At 42.8% G+C, this 18,165-nt stretch overlaps 1 protein-coding gene across 1 annotated transcript in view; it reads left to right on the forward strand.

The window, feature by feature from the left end:
• LOC126293576 (short neuropeptide F) overlaps nucleotides 1–18,165 on the forward strand; it is a 518,100-nt gene that overhangs the window by 482,904 nt on the left and 17,031 nt on the right. The window contains exon 3 of the mRNA XM_049986850.1: nucleotides 10,702–10,853. Within this exon, the coding sequence (XP_049842807.1) occupies nucleotides 10,702–10,853 (152 nt within the window). The remainder of the gene's footprint in view (nucleotides 1–10,701; nucleotides 10,854–18,165) is intronic.

The following is an 18,165-nucleotide window of genomic DNA, read 5'->3' on the forward strand; positions in this document are numbered from 1 at the left end:
GTTTGAAGTGTAGTGCAGCATTCAATAAACATTCGGCTTGCCCTAATAAGGCGTAACTTACTTCCTGATATGTTGGTTGTGGTAACAGGCTAACCTCTAGCGCACCAGGAAGTTCAGGTTACGTTGGTAGATGACAGTTCTGTTAAGAATTGGTGAAACCAACGAATGTCGTGTCATGAGAGTTACTGCCCCGTAATTTACGCGTTTTGGATTTCGGTGAGTGTTTATGTTCGTCATGTTGATGGCATGACGAGTAACAGCGTACGAACAGCATTGTAAAGTTCAGTATTCCCACTGCGTATAGCCGCACTGAGTGGAACGGCGACGGCTTATCCGTTTCAGAATGGGGGCCCGGCAGAGAATAGAACCGGTGACCCTGTTGTTACCAGACAGAGTGTGCACATCCAGAGACGGCGGACGGCCACAATAGAGGTGACCGGTGGTTAATTAAGCTGTGTCTACTCGCTACGCTGGTTTGATATCCTCGCTCACACACACATACACATACGCTCACGCCCACACACACACACACACACACATACACACACACACACGACACTTCATTCACTAGCTCATAAAGCTCCAGCACATCCGGAGAAACGTCAACTGATGAGTTTAAACATATGATTATTACAGATTTTCTGTGAGCAGTTGATCAAAGAGTACAAGTGCAGTTATAAGAGTGGGATAACATGAGAGATAAGCAATAGTTCACAAGGAACTAACATAGGATAGTAGCCTTTCTGTCTATGCAGAATGATCGAGCAGTAAAGGACACCAGTCACAGATTTGGAAAGGGAATTAAACCAGGTGATACCGAGGAAATCAGATTGAGAAATGAGACCCTAAAATTAGGCGATGAGTTTTGCTAATTGGGCGGCAAAATAATTGTTTACGGCTGAAATAGATAGCATATAAAATACACACTGGCGATAATAAGAAAATATTTTCTGAAAAAGAGAGATCTGTTAAGATTGAATGTAAATTGAAGTATTAGGAAGTCTTTTCTCAAGGTGTTTGTGTGGAGTGTAGCCTTGTATAGAAGTGTAACGTAGACAGTTCAGGCGAGAAAAGAACACAAGCTTTTGAAATGTGGTGCCCCAGGTGGATGCTGAAGATTAGGTGTTAAAATCGAGTAACTGATGAGGCACTGATTTTTCTACGACACACACACACACACACGCACACACACACACACACACACACACACACACACACACACACACACACACACGGTGACAATTATTGAACTGTATGGGGAAAAAAGCAAATTAGTTACGAACTACGGCTTGCACACGCTTTACTCAACATGTAAACGTCACTACAGATATTCGGATTTATGTTATGACATGTTCGATATACCTGCCATCATTGGCGATGACGTGGTGCAGACGAATAGCGAAATCCTGCATGACCCGCTGAAGTGTCGGAACGTCGATGCTGTCGATGACGTCCTGAATGGCTGTCTTCAACTCAGCAATGATTTTGGAGTTATGCTGCACTCCTTGCCTTCAACATAGCCCCACAAGGAGGAGTCACATCGGATTCGGAGAATATGCCTGCCAACCGAGGCCCATGCCAGTGGCCTCTGGGTACCCCAGAGCCAGGTTGCGGTCCCTAAAGTGCTCCTTCAGGACATCAGACACTCTCCTGCTTCGATGGAATCGAGCTCCATCTTGCATGAGCCACATCTTATCGAAATCAGAATCACTTTGGGTAATGGGGATGAAATCATGTTACAAAACCTTCCTGTACCTTTCAGTGGTCACCGTGCCATCGAGGTATATTGCACCGAATAATCCCTGCCTGGACGTTGCACACCACACAGTCACCCGTTGAGGTTGAATAGGCTTCTCGATCGGGAAATGCGGATTCTCAATTCCCCAAATGCGTCAATTTTGTTAATTGACGAACGAATCCAAATGAAAGTAGGCTTCGTCGCCATACGGCGCATACTAATTCCCATCATGACCTGCGGCCAACCGTGCAGTTTGAACGTCCTATCTCAAACCGTTCAGAAGTTATGACGATTTTATTTCATATAGCTCAATAACTGTCACCCAGTATATGGGTGAACCGTTGTTGCATCGAAAAATCTCGAGAAGCTCTTGTCCGAATTACTTCAAATATTCACACAGTGCTCTAATGAGCGTAGGGACGGAAGTGGGCTATAATTTGTCGATATATATTGTTGTCAGCTAAAGTCTTGAATATTTATTGGCCGATTTATTTCATATATTTACACAATGCTCTAGTCAACATTTATATTGACATGGGCTCCACAATTTTTTTAGCAGCAATGTACAGGTCTTCTGTTAAAATGGAGTGCGAGAAAGGAAATGCTGCCCTGTGAAAATGTGCGGTTTCGTTTTCTTTCTTACACCCAATTTTAAGTATAATAGCGGTGAATTTAAACCAGTAGACAAACATTGCTTCTCCCACTTGTATTCTTTCCCATTGTGTAATTACAAACAAAAAACTGTATACACAGCAATGTGCTACTTTGTTTTTCTTTTCTTGCACTTGGTTGTAACAGAAAACAGGAATTTCTATTTATGGCTTATAGGCTTCAGATCAGAATAGTACTATGGGATCGGAATCGTGCGAAACATCGTAAAGACCCCTGATCAAAACTATAGAAAATACTGTCATCGGAGCTACAATCCCCACCTATCTAGCAGCTGGAGCGTTCTCTCCTAACCAGTTTACCCATTCACTTTAAGCGATTTCAATTGCCAGTGGTGGTTTCGTTTGCAATAACAATAAACAGGGCTATGATAGGAGGGACAGAGAGGAGGAGGACGAAATGGGCATATAGAGGGGGAAGAAAGAGGTGGACATAGAGAGTGGGAGGTGGAGATGGAGTGGGAGAAAGGAGAGGTGGTGATGGACAGTACAATGGGAGGGGGGAGGAAGAGATCGACAGAGAGAGTGGGGAGCAGGAGATTAGAACGTATATCCATTCCTGTAAATATTTAGCAACTTCGTAGCATCGCCGAGTTGGCTAGTGTTCCTTTAAATTCACTGTGGGATACGACGCATGTGAGAAAGGTAATGAGACTTGTCCACCAAAGTTTTATTTCTTTTAACAAAAATATTGGAATAATATATATATATTGGAACCAGGTTTTAAATTGTAAGACGTTTTCAGGAGCAGATGTGTACTCTGACCACAATCTATTGGTTATGACCTGTAGATTAAAACTGAAGAAACTGCAAAATGGTGGGCAATTAAGGAGATGGGACCTGGATAAACTGAAAGAACCAGAGGTTGTACAGAGTTTCAGGGAGAGCATAAGGGAACAATTTACAGGAATGGTGGAAAGAAGTACAGTAGAAGAAGAATGGGTAGCTTTGAGGGATGAAGTAGTGAAGGCAGCAGAGGATCAAGTAGGTAAAAAGACGACGGTTAGTAGAAATCCTTGGGTAACACAAGAAATATTGACTTTAATTGATAAAAGGAGAAAATATAAAAATGCAGTAAATGAAGCAGACAAAAAGGAATACAAACGTCTCAAAAATGAGATCGACAGGAAATGCAAAATGGCTAAGCAGGGATGGCTAGAGGACAAATGTAAGGCTGTAGAGGCTTACCTCACTAGGGGTAACGTAGATACTGCCTACAGCAGTAAAGAGACCTTTGGAGATAAGAGAACCACTTGTTTGAACATCAAGAGCTCAGATGGAAACCCAGTTCTAAGCAAAGAAGGGAAAGCAGAAAGGTGGAAGGAGTATACAGACGGTCTATACAAGGGCGATGTACTTGAGGACAATATTATGGAAATGGAAGAGGATGTAGATGAAGATGGAATGGGAGATACGATACTGCGTGAAGAGTTTGACAGAGCACTGAAAGACCTGAGTAGGCCCCGGGAGTAGACAACATTCCATTGGAACTACTGACGGCCTTGGGAGAGCCAGTCCTGACAAAACTCTATCATCTGGTTAGAAAGATGTATCAAACAGGCGAAATACCCTCACACTTCAAGAAGAATATAATTATTCCAACCCCAAAGAAAGCAGGTGTTGACAGATGTGAAAATTACCGAACAATCAGTTTAATAAGCCACAGCTGCAAAATACTAACACGAATTCTTTACAGACGAATGGAAAAACCTAGCAGAAGCCGACCTCGGGGAGGATCAGTTTGGATTCCGTAGAAACACTGGCACACGTGAGGCAATACTTATCTTAGAAGAGCCCACATCTCGTGGTCGTGGGGTAGCGTTCTCGCTTCCCGGGCCCGGGTTCCCAGGTTCGATACCCGGTGGGGTCAGGGATTTTCTATGCCTCGTGATGGCTGGGTGTTGTGTGTTGTCCCTAGGTTAGTTAGGTTTAAGTAGTTCTATGTTCTAGGGGACTGATGACCATAGATGTTAAGTCCCATAGTGCTTAGAGCCATTTATCTTAGAAGAAAGATTAAGGAAAGGCAAACCTACGTTTCTAGCATTTGTAGACATAGAGAAAGCTTTTGAAAATGTTGACTGGAATACTCTCTTTCAAATTCTAAAGGTGTCAGTGGTAAAATACAGGGAGCGAAAGGCTATTTACAATTTGTACAGAAACCAGATGGCAGTTATAAGAGTCGAGGGACATGAAAGGGAAGCAGTGGTTGGGAAGGGAGTAACAGAGGGTTGCAGCCTCTCCCCGATGTTATTCAATCTGTATATTGAGCAAGCAGTAAAGGAAGCAAAAGAAAAACTCGGAGTAGGTATTAAAATCCATGGAGAAGAAATAAAAACTTTGAGGTTCGCCGATGACATTGTAATTCTGTCAGAGACAGCAAAGGACTTGAAAGAGCAGTTGAACGGAATGGACAGTGTCTTGAAAGGAGGATATAAGATGAACATAAACAAAAGCAAAACGAGGATAATGGAATGTAGTCGAATTAAGTCAGGTGATGCTGAGGGAATTAGATTAGGAAATGAGACACTTAAAGTAGTAAAGGAGTTTTGCTATTTGGAGAGCAAAATAACTGATGATGGTCGAAGTAGAGAGGAAATAAAATGTAGACTGGCAATGGCAAGGAAAGCGTTTCTGAAGAAGAGGAATTTGTTAACATCGAGTATAGATTTAAGTGTTAGGAAGTCATTTCTGAAAGTTTTTGTATGGAGTGTAGCCATGTATGGAAGTGAAACATGGACGATAAATAGTTTGGACAAGAAGAGAATAGAAGCTTTCGAAATGTGGTGCTACAGATGAATGCTGAAGATTAGATGGGTAGATCACATATCTAATGAGGAGGTATTGCATAGAATTGGGGAGAAGAGAAGTTTGTGGCACGACTTGACCAGAAGAAGGGATCGGTTGGTAGGACATGTTCTGTGGCATCAAGGGATCACCAATTTAGTATTGGAGGGCATCGTGGAGGATAAAAATCGTGGCCGGCCGCGGTGGTCTCGCGGTTCTAGGCGCGCAGTCCGGAACCGTGCGACTGCTACGGTCGCAGGTTCGAATCCTGCCTCGGGCATGGATGTGTGTGATGTCCTTAGGTTAGTTAGGTTTAAGTAGTTCTAAGTTCTAGGGGACTAATGACCACAGCAGTTGAGTCCCATAGTGCTCAGAGACATTTGAACCATTTTTGATAAAAATCGTAAAGGGAAACCAAGAGATGAATACACTAAGCAGATTCAGAAGGATGTAGGTTCCAGTAGGTACTGGGAGATGAAGAAGCTTGCACAGGATAGAGTAGCATGGAGAGCTGCATCAAACCAGTCTCAGGACTAAAGACCACAACAACAACAACAACGTTGTCCTCTTCAGAATAGTTCCTTTCGGCAGCTATACACCAGAGGAGTCGTCGTTGCCAGTCTTGGTAGCAGCGCTGAAAAGCTTCAACTGGTGGGGCCTTTAACGTGTTGGTATCTTCCCAAAATGACGTCCTTTTACGACCTTTTTCAATTTCGAGAAAAAGAGTCACAAGCACCCGGAACAAGTGAATAGGGGGGGAGGGGGGTTGTTGAACAACATGACTGCCTTTTGGGGTTAAAAATTTCGTGATGGAAGTGGCCGTGTTACAGGGGGCATTATCATGACGCACCTTCCACTTGCCTACGATGTCCAGTCTCACTCGATCCACCTTTTCCTGAACCTCTCCAGAACATCTTTATAAAACACTTGGCTGCCACTTTGTCATGGAAGAACAATCTCATCACTGCATTCAGATCTCTCTGAGTACGGTTCATCTCCAGAATGTTCTCGTCCTTCCAAAACTGATTTGTGCCAGCTATCAACTTGTGCTCTTGACAAAAAAAAAAAAAAAAAATCGTTCCCTATAGGCCCGTTTCAACTTTTCAAAGGTCACACCAGCGGATTTTCGAAGTTTAACGGAACCCTTGATGGCATAACATTGCTCTAAATTCCGCTGTTCCCGTTTCGTAACACATAACAAAAACACAACTGACACTTCTCTCGAAAACTACGTGATGACTGTACGGAGCTGAAACCTGGTCTGAGCATCTGCAAGGGTTGAACACAGCGGTCTGCAGAAGTGGAACAACACAGTGTTGCCATATCGCTCACAGTGTTGTCAGTCTCATTACTTTCCTCACAGACCTCGCATACTGACACCGAGCGAGGTGGCGCTGTGCTCAGTACCCTGGACACACACTTGGGAGCAGGACGGTTGAACCTAGCGTCCTGCTATCCAAATTTAGCTTTCCTAGGAATCCCTAAATATAAGTGCTGAGATAGTTCCCTTCAAAGGGCACAGCCAGTTTCCCAACCCATCCTCGGGTTGGATGTCTGATTGGGCTTTAATGACCGTGCTGTCGACGCCACCTTCAGTTCAGATCTTCTCTCCTTATTTCTTGATATGAAGACCCCGACCATAAATAATGGCAAGGAACAGTCTATAAGAAACAGAAATTTGAATGTAAAACATGGTACGTGATGTGCTTATTCGCATTTATTGATAGTTCAGAATTTCAAATTGTCACTAATGCAGACTTTGTCAGGTTGGTTGGTTGATTCGGGAGAGGGGACCAAACAGCGAGGTTATAGGTTCCATCGGCTTGGGGAAGGAAGTCGGCCGTGCCCTTCCACAGGAACCCTTCCGGCATTTACCTGAGCGATTTAGGGAAATCACGGAAAACCTAAAATCAGCATGGCCGGAGGCGGGTTTGAACCGTTGTCCTCCCAGATGCAAGGCCAGTGTGCTAACCACTGCGCCACCTCTCTCGGTCTTTGTGAAGATGTGTGCATGTAAACAGTAGTAAGTGCTGATAGTAGTAGTAACGTGTGCAGTGTTCGTGCCAGAAAAATGTTCTTCATGAACGATTTGTTGCAAATCCGAGAATGGTGCAAGTGACTAGAAATCAGACGAAGAAACTGAATATGTTCCTGAATGTAAATGCGCTCCAAAAGTTGTCGCTAATCAGGTAATGCAAATCATGATTTACACAAGAAAAATGTGTTCAGTTGTGTCCCCTACCGTTGTCCACATAAATTTATTTGACAGTGTGATGGCAGAAAGATTAAGAGCCATCGTTGACATTGTTCACATAAAATACTAACACAACATTAATTTTACATTGTATTGAATCATAGATTAATTCCGAGGCTGATATGGTTCAAATGGCTCTTAGCACTATGAGACATAACATCTGAGGTCATCAGTCCCCTAGAACTTAGAACTACTTAAACCTAACTAACCTAAGAACATCATACACATCCATGCCCGAGGCAGGATTCGAACCTGCGACCGTAGCGGTCACGCGGTTCCAGGCTGAAGCGCCTAGAACCGCTCGGCCACTCCGGCCGGCTGAGGTTGTTATGGTTTATTATTCGAAAAGCTGGTAATGATGTTTTAGTACAGCAGTTCAAACAGTTCGGACCTTTTAAATTTGTATTTTTGAGGAACATCAAATTGATGCCTTGATAACTCGGTGAGCACGTAAACAGTGGTAAGTCAATGCTAAGCCATGTTACGTGCACTCAGTTTGCAAGCAATTCTTGTTAATTGCCCTTTGATGTATTTTTAAGAAAAATTTTTGGATAAATCTTAACAGTACGTAAGAAAAATACGATGGATGTTCTTGAAATATCTCATTCATGAGATTATATTGATACTTCGCTGCTAAGTTTCTGAAAACAACTAACTTACCATTGTTTAGAGCCGACGTCTTCATACCCGTACACTGTGAGCGAAAACTTTATGATCACATCCCACAGCGAGAATGAATGCTACTAGGTTAGATTAAGAAAGCTTGCTCTACTGCCTGTCAGACACTTGTCGTGTCCGCAGCTCGTGGTCGTGCGGTAGCGTTCTCGCGTCCCGCGCTCGGGTTCCCGGGTTTGATTCCCGGCGGGGTCAGGGTTTTTCTCTGCCTCATGATGACTGGGTGTTGTGTGCTGTCCTTAGGTTAGTTAGGTTTAAGTAGTTCTAAGTTCTAGGGGACTGATGACCATAGCTGTTAAGTCCCATAGTGCTCAGAGCCATTTGAACCATTTGAACACTTGTCGTAATTGGGTAATCGATCAAAAATATTTGTTGATGCACCCTGAACTCCTTCCTAAATCACCGACAGCTTTAATATACATCTGCGCTAATAATAATACTGTAAAACTATCGTGTGGGTGTCTGTCAGTCTTTGAACCAAAACAACTTGACAGATTTTCATGGGCTTTTCGCAGAAAACTTGAGCATAGTTTGAGGCACCATACAGGCTTCAGTTCATCAAAATTCTATCACGGAAAACGAAGGTATCGTGATTTAAAGTTTTACTAAAACCGTCTCGTCTGTCTGTCTAAACATGCTAATCTGCAAAACTGCTTGAGAGATTGTTGTGGGGCTTTCACTGGTAGCTACAGAGCAGCTAGGGACACCCTAGAGGTTTTATTTCGTTAAAGTCTGACTTAGGATTTCCCGCATCTCCTGTGAAACCAGTGGACCGATTTCAACCAAACTTGGTACACATATCACTTACTGTCTGGAAAAAATTGCTGCGGTGGTAAGAACCACGGGAGCGGAAGGGGTGAAAAAGGAAAGTAGCAAAATCACGAGGAAAACACGGCCGTGTTGGAGCCCGATTTCCTAGGAACTTCGCCCAGTGGAAGAGAGGTCAAAATAAGCGAAGAAGTGTTTCGGCTTATGCGTAGATACTCGACCGTTTCTAAAAAAATGACGTTAAAATTTTTCGAGGTAGTTTCGAGGTAGTTTATGTGCCTTTTATCGCGCGATGTCCTCGGACGAAATGGCGGCACAGTGGTAAGCGTCGGGACTTCTTATTTTGAGCCCCTCGTTCGAAACCCGATTATTACTTTTATTTTTATTTTACATTTATATAACATGTCTAGAGAAAATTTCTACACAAATGTTTTCCAGTGCATATTGATATAAAGTTATGCTTATTCGTTTACTAATTGCATATCAGATGAACGAGGAAATTATTTTCAACTGTTTTCGGTGAAATTCCTATAGTGCATATTAATACGCAATGAACTGCAGACGTGTCTCCGGAAAAGTGATGGATTAGGCGTTAATTGCCAGCGCGCTAAATGTTCACCAATGTTACCGGCGTGTCCATCCCGAGTGACTCATCCGAAAAAACTTCACTGTGCCATGCGTGCCTTCGCACGATGCACGTGGTGTTCGGAATATCTATGTTAAGAATGTTTCTATGTTCGGTATCATCCAAGGGAACGCAGAAAATCTTCCTGGTGAATAAACATGTGAATAAAATATAAGAATTAGTATAACAATTAATTTGAGAATGAAATAACAGAATATTAGAGTTAAAAAAGACTGGAAACCCTCAATATGCCATACACACGTATATTATACAATAAATGTATGGAACTTATTGTGAAATATAGATGTAATTTTACGATTAATATAAAGCCATCTTATTCCGTAATTCGATTAGAAATATTCGTGTAGTAACCTTGTACGGACATGGGTAGATAAACAGAAATAATAAAAATAAAATAAATAAAAACAGCATTCGGATCTCGAACATGGGTCGCAGAATTCATAAGCCACAACGCTAACCATTGTGTCACCATTTGATCTGGAAACATTGCGCGGTATAAGGCAAATACAGTACCTCAAAAACGCCTCGAAAACTTTGACCACTGTTTTCTCAGAAATAGTCGGGCACCTACTATAAGCCGAGTCACGTGTTCACTTATTTTGACTCCTCTTGCACTGGGCGAAGTTCCTGAGAAACTGGGTTCCGACACGGCCGTGCTCTCCTCGCCAGTAAAGAATCTAACAGGGACTCCGTCGGTTCCTGGGATTTTGTTCAATTTTAACTACGTCAGCTCTTTTTCAATGCTATTGACTTTAATATCTGTTTCACTCATCTTTCCAGTGGTACGAGAACTAAATTGGGGTACTGCTCCTGGGTATTCCGTTGTAATGGAACATTTAAAAACGAAGTTAAGTATTTCTGCTTTTGCTTTACTGCCCTCCATTTCAGTTCTTGTCACGTCCGCGAATCACTGGATGCTAATTATTTTGCCGTTGACAGACTTTCGCGTCTGTAGAATGTCGTCTTCGTGGTGTAGCAATTTTAATAGCCGGTAGTGTATATACTACCACCAAGTGTATATGTGCATATCGCTGTCCCATGGTGTTTTGTTACCTCAGCGTACTTTACAGTGTGGTACAGATGCTGCATGTAGAGTATATGCTAGATAAGGGCTGATGAGGTGAAATGAGTACTGACATGTGCGTGTGTGGTTCCACATGTGTTGCAGACGTGCGCGACCTGTACGAGCTGCTTCTGCAGCGCGAGGCGGAGGGCGCTCGTCTCGCCGCTGCTGCCGACGACCACCAGCTGGTGCGCAAGTCCAACCGATCGCCCTCCCTGCGACTGCGCTTCGGACGCCGATCCGACCCTCTCTTCGGGGTGAGTACTGGACCACTCTCTAGCCAGATTTAGTCGGCACTGTATCTAGTAGCAGGAATCTCCACTATGGTAGTCAACGATCTCTACTATGCAGTGAACGTTCTAGTCAGGGATATAACATTTTGAAAATAAAACCGATTCTGCAGTAAACAAAGTAAGAGCCTGCGGAATATCAGACCAGATGTGTGGCTGGATTGAAGATTTTTTTAGCAAACAGAACATAGCATGCTGTTCTCAATGGAGAGACGTCTGCAGACGTTAAAGTAACCTCTGGCGTGCCACAGGGGTGTGTTATGGGACCATTGCTTTTCACAATATACAGGGTGATTCAAAAAGAATACCACAACTTTAAAAATGTGTATTTAATGAAAGAAACATAATATAACCTTCTGTTGTACATCATTACAAATAGTATTTAAAAAGGTTTTTTTTCCATTCTAAAACAAGTTCAGAGATGTTCAATATGGCCCCCTCCAGACACTCGAGCAATATCAACCCGATACTCCAACTCGTTCCACACTCTCTGTAGCATATCAGGCGTAACAGTTTGGATAGCTGCTGTTATTTCTCATTTCAAATCATCAATGGTGGCTGGGAGAGGTGGCCGAAACACCATATCCTTTACATACCCCCATAAGAAAAAATCGCAGGGGTAAGATCAGGGCTTCTTGTGGGCCAGTGATGAAGTACTCTGCCACGGGCTGCCTGGCGGCCGATCTATCGTTCTCGGCCGTCCAGGACTTTTCCCTTTGCACAAACACCCATTCTCTGTAAACTGTTTATACCAACGTTTAATACACCACCTATCAGGAGGTTTAACACCATAATTCGTTCGAAATGCACGCTGAACAACTGTCGTCGATTCACTTCTCCCGTACTCAATAACACAAAAAGCATTCTGTTGAGCAGTCGCCATCTTAGCATCAACTGACGCTGACGCCTAGTCAACAGCACCTCAAGCGAACAAATGTACAACTAAATGAAACTTTATAGCTCCCTTAATTCGCCGACAGATAGTGCTTAGCTCTGCCTTTCGTTGTTGCAGAGTTTTAAATTCCTAAAGTTGTGGTATTCTTTTTGAATCACCCTGTATATATATGACCTAGTAGATAGTGTCGGAACTTCCACGCGGCAAAGTTGCAGCGTTAGAAAATTACAGCGAAATGCAGGAAAATCTGTAGCGGATAGGCACTTGGTGCAGGGAGTGGCAACTGACCCTTAACATAGACAAATGTAATGTATTGCGAATACATAGAAAGAAGGATCCTTTATTGTATGATTATATGACAGCAGAACAAATACTGGTAGCAATTACTTCTGTAAAATATCTGGGAGTATGCGTGCGGAACTATTTGAAGTGGAATGGTCATATAAAATTAATTGTTGGTAAGGCGGGTACCAGGTTGAGATTCATTGGGAGAGTCCTTAGAAAATGTAGTCCATCAACAAAGGAGGTGGCTTACAAAACACTCGTTCGACCTATACTTGAGTATTGCTCATCAGTGTCGGATAAGTACCAGATCCGGTTGACGAAGCAGATAGAGAAGATCCAAAGAAGAGCGGCGCGTAAACATGATAGCGTTACGGAGATGTTTAGCAAACTTGAGTGGCAGACTCTGCAACGGAAGCGCTCTGCATCGCGGTGTAGCTTGCTGTCCAGGTTTCGAGAGGGTGCGTTTCTGGATGAGGTATCGAATATATTGCTTCCCCCTACTTATAATTCCCTAGGAGATCACGAATGTAAAATTAGAGAGATTCCAGTGCGCACGGAGGCTTTCCGGCAGTCGTTCTTCTCGCGAACCATACGCGACTGGAACAGGAAAGGGAGGTAATGACAGTGGCACATAAAGTGCCCTCCGACACACACCGTTGGGTGGCTTGCGGAGTATAAATGTAGATGTAAGTCACTTAGTGCTACATAATTTTACATAATCCCTAACTGAGCCAGGTGGCACACTAGTTTCGCTTTCAGGAGTACGAGGGTACAAACCTGCGTCCGGCCATCCAGATTTAGGTTTTCTGTGACATCCCTAACTCGCTCCAGGCAAGTGCCGGTATAGTCCCTACGAAACGGCACGGCCGACATCCTCCCCATTCTCCCCTAGTCCGATGGAACCGATGACCTCGCTGTTTGGTCTCTTCCCCCAAATCAAACAACCAACCATAACCGCAGATGACCATCTGCAGTCAGTTCTTGATCACTGTTTCAGTATATAGGAAACCGTTAGCTCATCAAATACTGGTACACTTGGTGAGTGTAGTTTGGTAGTACTGTGCCTACCAGATAGTTTGTTATTAGGAAGTTCTTATTTTAGTTCTTGTTCTCTCTAGGTATTGAGGGAACATATCACGGAAGTGTTCTATGCTGTTTCATGCTATTTACCAACAGATGTTCACTATTTGGGGAGAAAAATAACTGATGACGGTCGGAAGTAGAGAGGATATAAAATGTAGACTGGCAATGGCAAGGAATGCGTTTCTGAAGAAGAGAAATTTGTTAACATTGGGTATAGATTTAAGTGTCAGGAAGTCATTTCTGAAAGTATGTGTATGGAGTGTAGCCATGTATGGAAGTGAAACATGGACGATAAATAGTTTGGACATGAAGAGAATAGAAGCTTTTGAAATGTAGTGCTACAGAAGAATGCTGAAGATTAGATGCGTAGATCACATAACTAATGAGGAGGTATTGAATAGAATTGGAGAGAAGAGGAGTTTGTAGAACAACATGAGTAAAAGAAGGGATCGGTTGGTAGGACATGTTCTGAGGCACAAAGGGATCACTAATTTAGTATTGGAGGGCAGCGTGGAGGGTAAAAATCGTAGAGGGAGACCAAGAGATGAATAGACTAAACAAATTCAGATGGATGTAGGTTGCAGTAGGTACTGGGAGATGAAGAAGCTTGCACAGGACAGTAGCATGAAGAGCTGCATCAAACTAGTCTCAGGACTGAAGACCACAACAACAACACATCCACTATTTAGCGATAAATTGCCGGCTATGAATTCTGGGTCATCTCATACTCTTTTGTGATCAGAACATGATTTTGTGAGTATTTTCATCCTGTATATCTCTTCATTTTAGTTACTTGCCTGACATGACTCTTTGTAACATTGTACAGATAGCATCTGACGATGGAGCTAAAGTGCTGGGAAAGCGGTCGTGCTTTGTAAATAAAGTGCTTACAACTGAAGCGGTTTTATCTTCAAAACCTCTACTATTCTATTTTCGAAATCTTACTAACAGCCCCAGAAAAATCTGACTTCGTAATTTTGTCCCACAGGGCTCTGTTCTTGGTCCCCTGTTGTTGATACACAGGTAAATATTTTTCCGTCAACACTGGCTGAAGTAGCGACATTTTAACTATAACCACCCTCTACATTAATAACTTTGTTCTTCACGATTTGAATTCATTCTCACACTTGATACGAAAGCCCTACAAACTTCGTGGGTCCTACGACCAAATATCATATTCCTAGAGTCAAAAATATATTTTTTTCTTGAAACGTCCCCTTAGAAAAATTATACAAGACTGGTCTATGTGAAACGTCCTCTTTGAACAATTATACACGACTGTGCTTAAACTGACACACAATAGTTTTTAGCGCAACGTAATCTGACTTTCAATAATCCCTACAAGAGAATGGCCCTGACTAACATTAACCTATATGTATCACAAATCACTTACCTCACAAAAATCTTCGTTACTCGAACTACTGCAATACAGCAAGCGCCACTACTGCCAGCTAACTCAAAGATTCAAACTACGGAAGTCACTAACTACTGATAGGGATACTAAGCAAATGAACGATTTTAATAGGGAACAAACAATGTATTTACCTTTATAGTCATAATATATATATCAGTTCATGACACCAATTCTTACAAATTTGAAAACTCCGCCATCTCTCTCCCCACGTCCACCACTGCTGACGGCTCACCTCCAACTGCGCAACGCTACGCGCTGTTAGCATCCAGCTGCCGCTGCCCAACACTACAATGGCAGACAACAATGCAAACCAGCCACAGACTGCACATGGCACAGCCAGTGATTTTTCATACCGAGCGCTAAGCGGCGTTACCAATAAGAAAACCTAAACAGCCTACTTACATTCTCTTCTAATCTTATTTGTTGCCTTATTTAACTGTAATTTAATTTTGCCTTTAGATATTTTGTATTTCAAGGAGGTAGGCGAGAAAAGCGATTTTATTTACTACAAAACATGTTGTTGTTGTGGTCTTCAGTCCTGAGACTGGTTTGATGCAGCTCTCCATCCTAATCTATCCTGTGCAAGCTTCTTCATCTCCCAATACCTACTGCAACTTACATCTTTCTGAATCTGCTTAGTGTATTCATCTCTTGGTGTCCCTCTACGATTTTTACCCTCCACGCTGCCCTCCAATACTAAATTAGTGATCCCTTGATTCCTCAGAACGTGTCCTACCAACCGATCCCTTCTTCTGGTCAAGTTGTGCCACAAAATTCTCTTCTCCCCAATCCTATTCAATACTTCCTCGTTAGTTATGCGATCTACCCATCTAATCTTCAGCATTCTTCTGTAGCACCACATTTCGAAAGCTTGTATTCTCTTCTTGTCCAAACTATTTATAGTCCATGTTTCACTTCCATACATGGCTACACTCCATACAAATACTTCCAGAAATGACTTCCTAACACTTAAATCTATACTCGATGTTAACAAATTTCTCTTCTTCAGAAACGCTTTCCTTGCCATTGCCAGTCTACATTTTATATCCTTTCTACTTCGACTATCATCATTTACTTTGCTCCCCAAATAGCAAAACTCCTGTACTACTTTAAGTGTCTCATTTCCTAATCTAATTCCCTCAGAATCACCCGACTTAATTCGACTACATTCCATTATCCTCGTTTTGCTTTTGTTGATGTTCATCTTATATACTCCTCTCAAGACACTGTCCATTCCATTCAACTGCTCTCCCAAGTCCCTTGCTGTCTCTGACAGAATTACAATGTCATCGGCGAACCTCAAAGTTTTTATTTCTTCTCCATGGATTTTAATACCTACTCCGAAATTTTCTTTTCTTCCCTTTATTGCTTGCTCAATATACGGATTGAATAACGTCGGGGAGAGGCTGCAACCCTCTCTTACTCCCTTCCCAACCACTGCTTCCCTTTCATGTCCCTCGATCTTATAACTGCCATCTGGTTTCTGTACAAATTGTAAATAGCCTTTCGCTCCCTATATTTTACCCCTGCCACCTTCAGAATTTGAAAGAGAGTATTCCAGTCAACACTGTCAAAAGTTTTCTCTAAGTCTACAAATGCTAGAAACGTAGGGTTGCCTTTCCTTAATGTAGCTTCTAAGATACGTCGTAGGCTCAGTATTGCCTCACGTGTTCCAACATTTCTACGGAATTCAAACTGATCTTCCCCGAGGTCGGCTTCTACTAGTTTTTCCATTCGTCTGTAAAGAATTCGCGTTAGTATTTTGCAGCTGTGACTTATTAAACTGATAGTTCAATAATTTTCACATCTGTCAACACCTGCTTTTTTTGGGACTGGAATTATTATATTCTTCTTGAAGTCTGAGGGTATTTCACCTCTCTCGTACATCTTGCTCACCAGATGGAAGAGTTTTGTCAGGACTGGCTCTCCCAAGGCCGTCAGTAGTTCTAATGGGATGTTGTCTACTCCCGGGGCCTTGTTTCGACGCAGATCTTTCAGTGCTCAGTCAAACTCTTCATGCAGTATCGTATCTCCCATTTCATCTTCATCTACATCCTCTTCCATTTCCATAATATTGTCCTCAAGTACATCGCCCTTGTATAGACCCTCTATATACTCCTTCCACCTTTCTGCTTTCCCTTCTTTGCTTAGAACTGGGTTTCCATCTGAGCTCTTGATGTTCATACAAGTGGCTCTCTTATCTCCAAAGGTCTCTCTAATTTTCCTGTAGGCAGTATCTATTTTATCCCTGTGAGATAAGCCTCTACATCCTTGCATTTGTCCTCTAGCTCATTTTTGAGACGTCTGTATTCCTTTTTGCTTGCTTCATTCACTGCATTTTTATATTTTCTCCTTTCATCAATTAAATTCAATATTTCTTCTGTTACGCAAGGACTTCTACTAGCCCTCGTCTTTTTACCTACTTGATCCTCTGCTGCCTTCACTACTTCATCCCTCAAAGCTACCCATTCTTCTACCACTTTATTTCTTTCCCCCATTCCTGTCAATTGTTCCCTTATGCTCTCCCTGAAACTGTGTACAACATCTGGTTCTTTTAATTTATCCAGGATATTGCGGAGACATGGCTTAGCCACAGCCTGGGGGATGTTTCCAGAATGAGATTTTCACTCTGCAGCGGAGTGTGCGCTGATATCCTTTCTTTCAGGAGTGCTAGTTCTGCAAGGTTCGCAGAAGAGCTTCTGTAATGTTTGGAAGGTAGGAGACGGATACTGGCAGAAGTAAAGCTGTGAGTACCGGACGTGAGTCGTGCTTCGGTAGCTCAGTTGGTAGAGCACTTGCCCGCGAAAGGCAAAGGTCCCGAGTTCGAGTCTCGGTCGGGCACACAGTTTTAATCTGCCAGGAAGTTTCATATCAGTGCACACTCCGCTGCAGAGTGAAAATCTCATTCTTGCTATAGATTGGTTCCAGGAACACTCTTCTGAGTTTAAAACTTCCGCTGTCCACCAAATTCATCGGACATGAGCATTATTGAGCGTATCTGCGATGCCTTGCAACGTGCTGTTCAGAAGAGATCTCCACCCCCTCCTACTCTTACGGGTTTATGGACTTCACTGCAGGATTCATGGTGTCAGTTCCCTCCAGCACTACTTCAGACATTAGTTGAGTCCATGCCACGTCGTGTTGTGGCACTTTTGCGTATTCGCGGGTGCGCTAGACGGTATTAAGCAGGTGTAAGAGTTTCTTTACCTCTTCAGTGTATATATACATAACTTTGTTATGATCTGTCGGAGCGCTAATCCTACTGACACGTGTTCAGTTCCTTTGTATTCGTAAATAGCAGAGAGACCTGCCGTAGATAGTTTCACATCTCAGGAAAAACAGGTAAGAGACTTTTAAGTGACCCTGTAGCTATGATGGTACGTCCTTAGGCCGAAGGTGGAGTCAGCACCAAAGCCCTTGGGGACTGTAGGCTAATAATCCGCATCTCTCAAAGCACACCCTTAATGAAACTTCACGAAAAAACATCCGGATGACGATCGTAGAATAGCCATTAATAATGGTACTGTGTAAATATGATGGATGGCTGTGTGGCAATAAGCAGATGCCAATAAGAGAAGAACGTAGCTCTAGCGCAATCGGAC

Source organism: Schistocerca gregaria, chromosome 10 (assembly GCF_023897955.1).
Source record: "Schistocerca gregaria isolate iqSchGreg1 chromosome 10, iqSchGreg1.2, whole genome shotgun sequence".
NCBI lineage: Eukaryota > Metazoa > Arthropoda > Insecta > Orthoptera > Acrididae > Schistocerca > Schistocerca gregaria.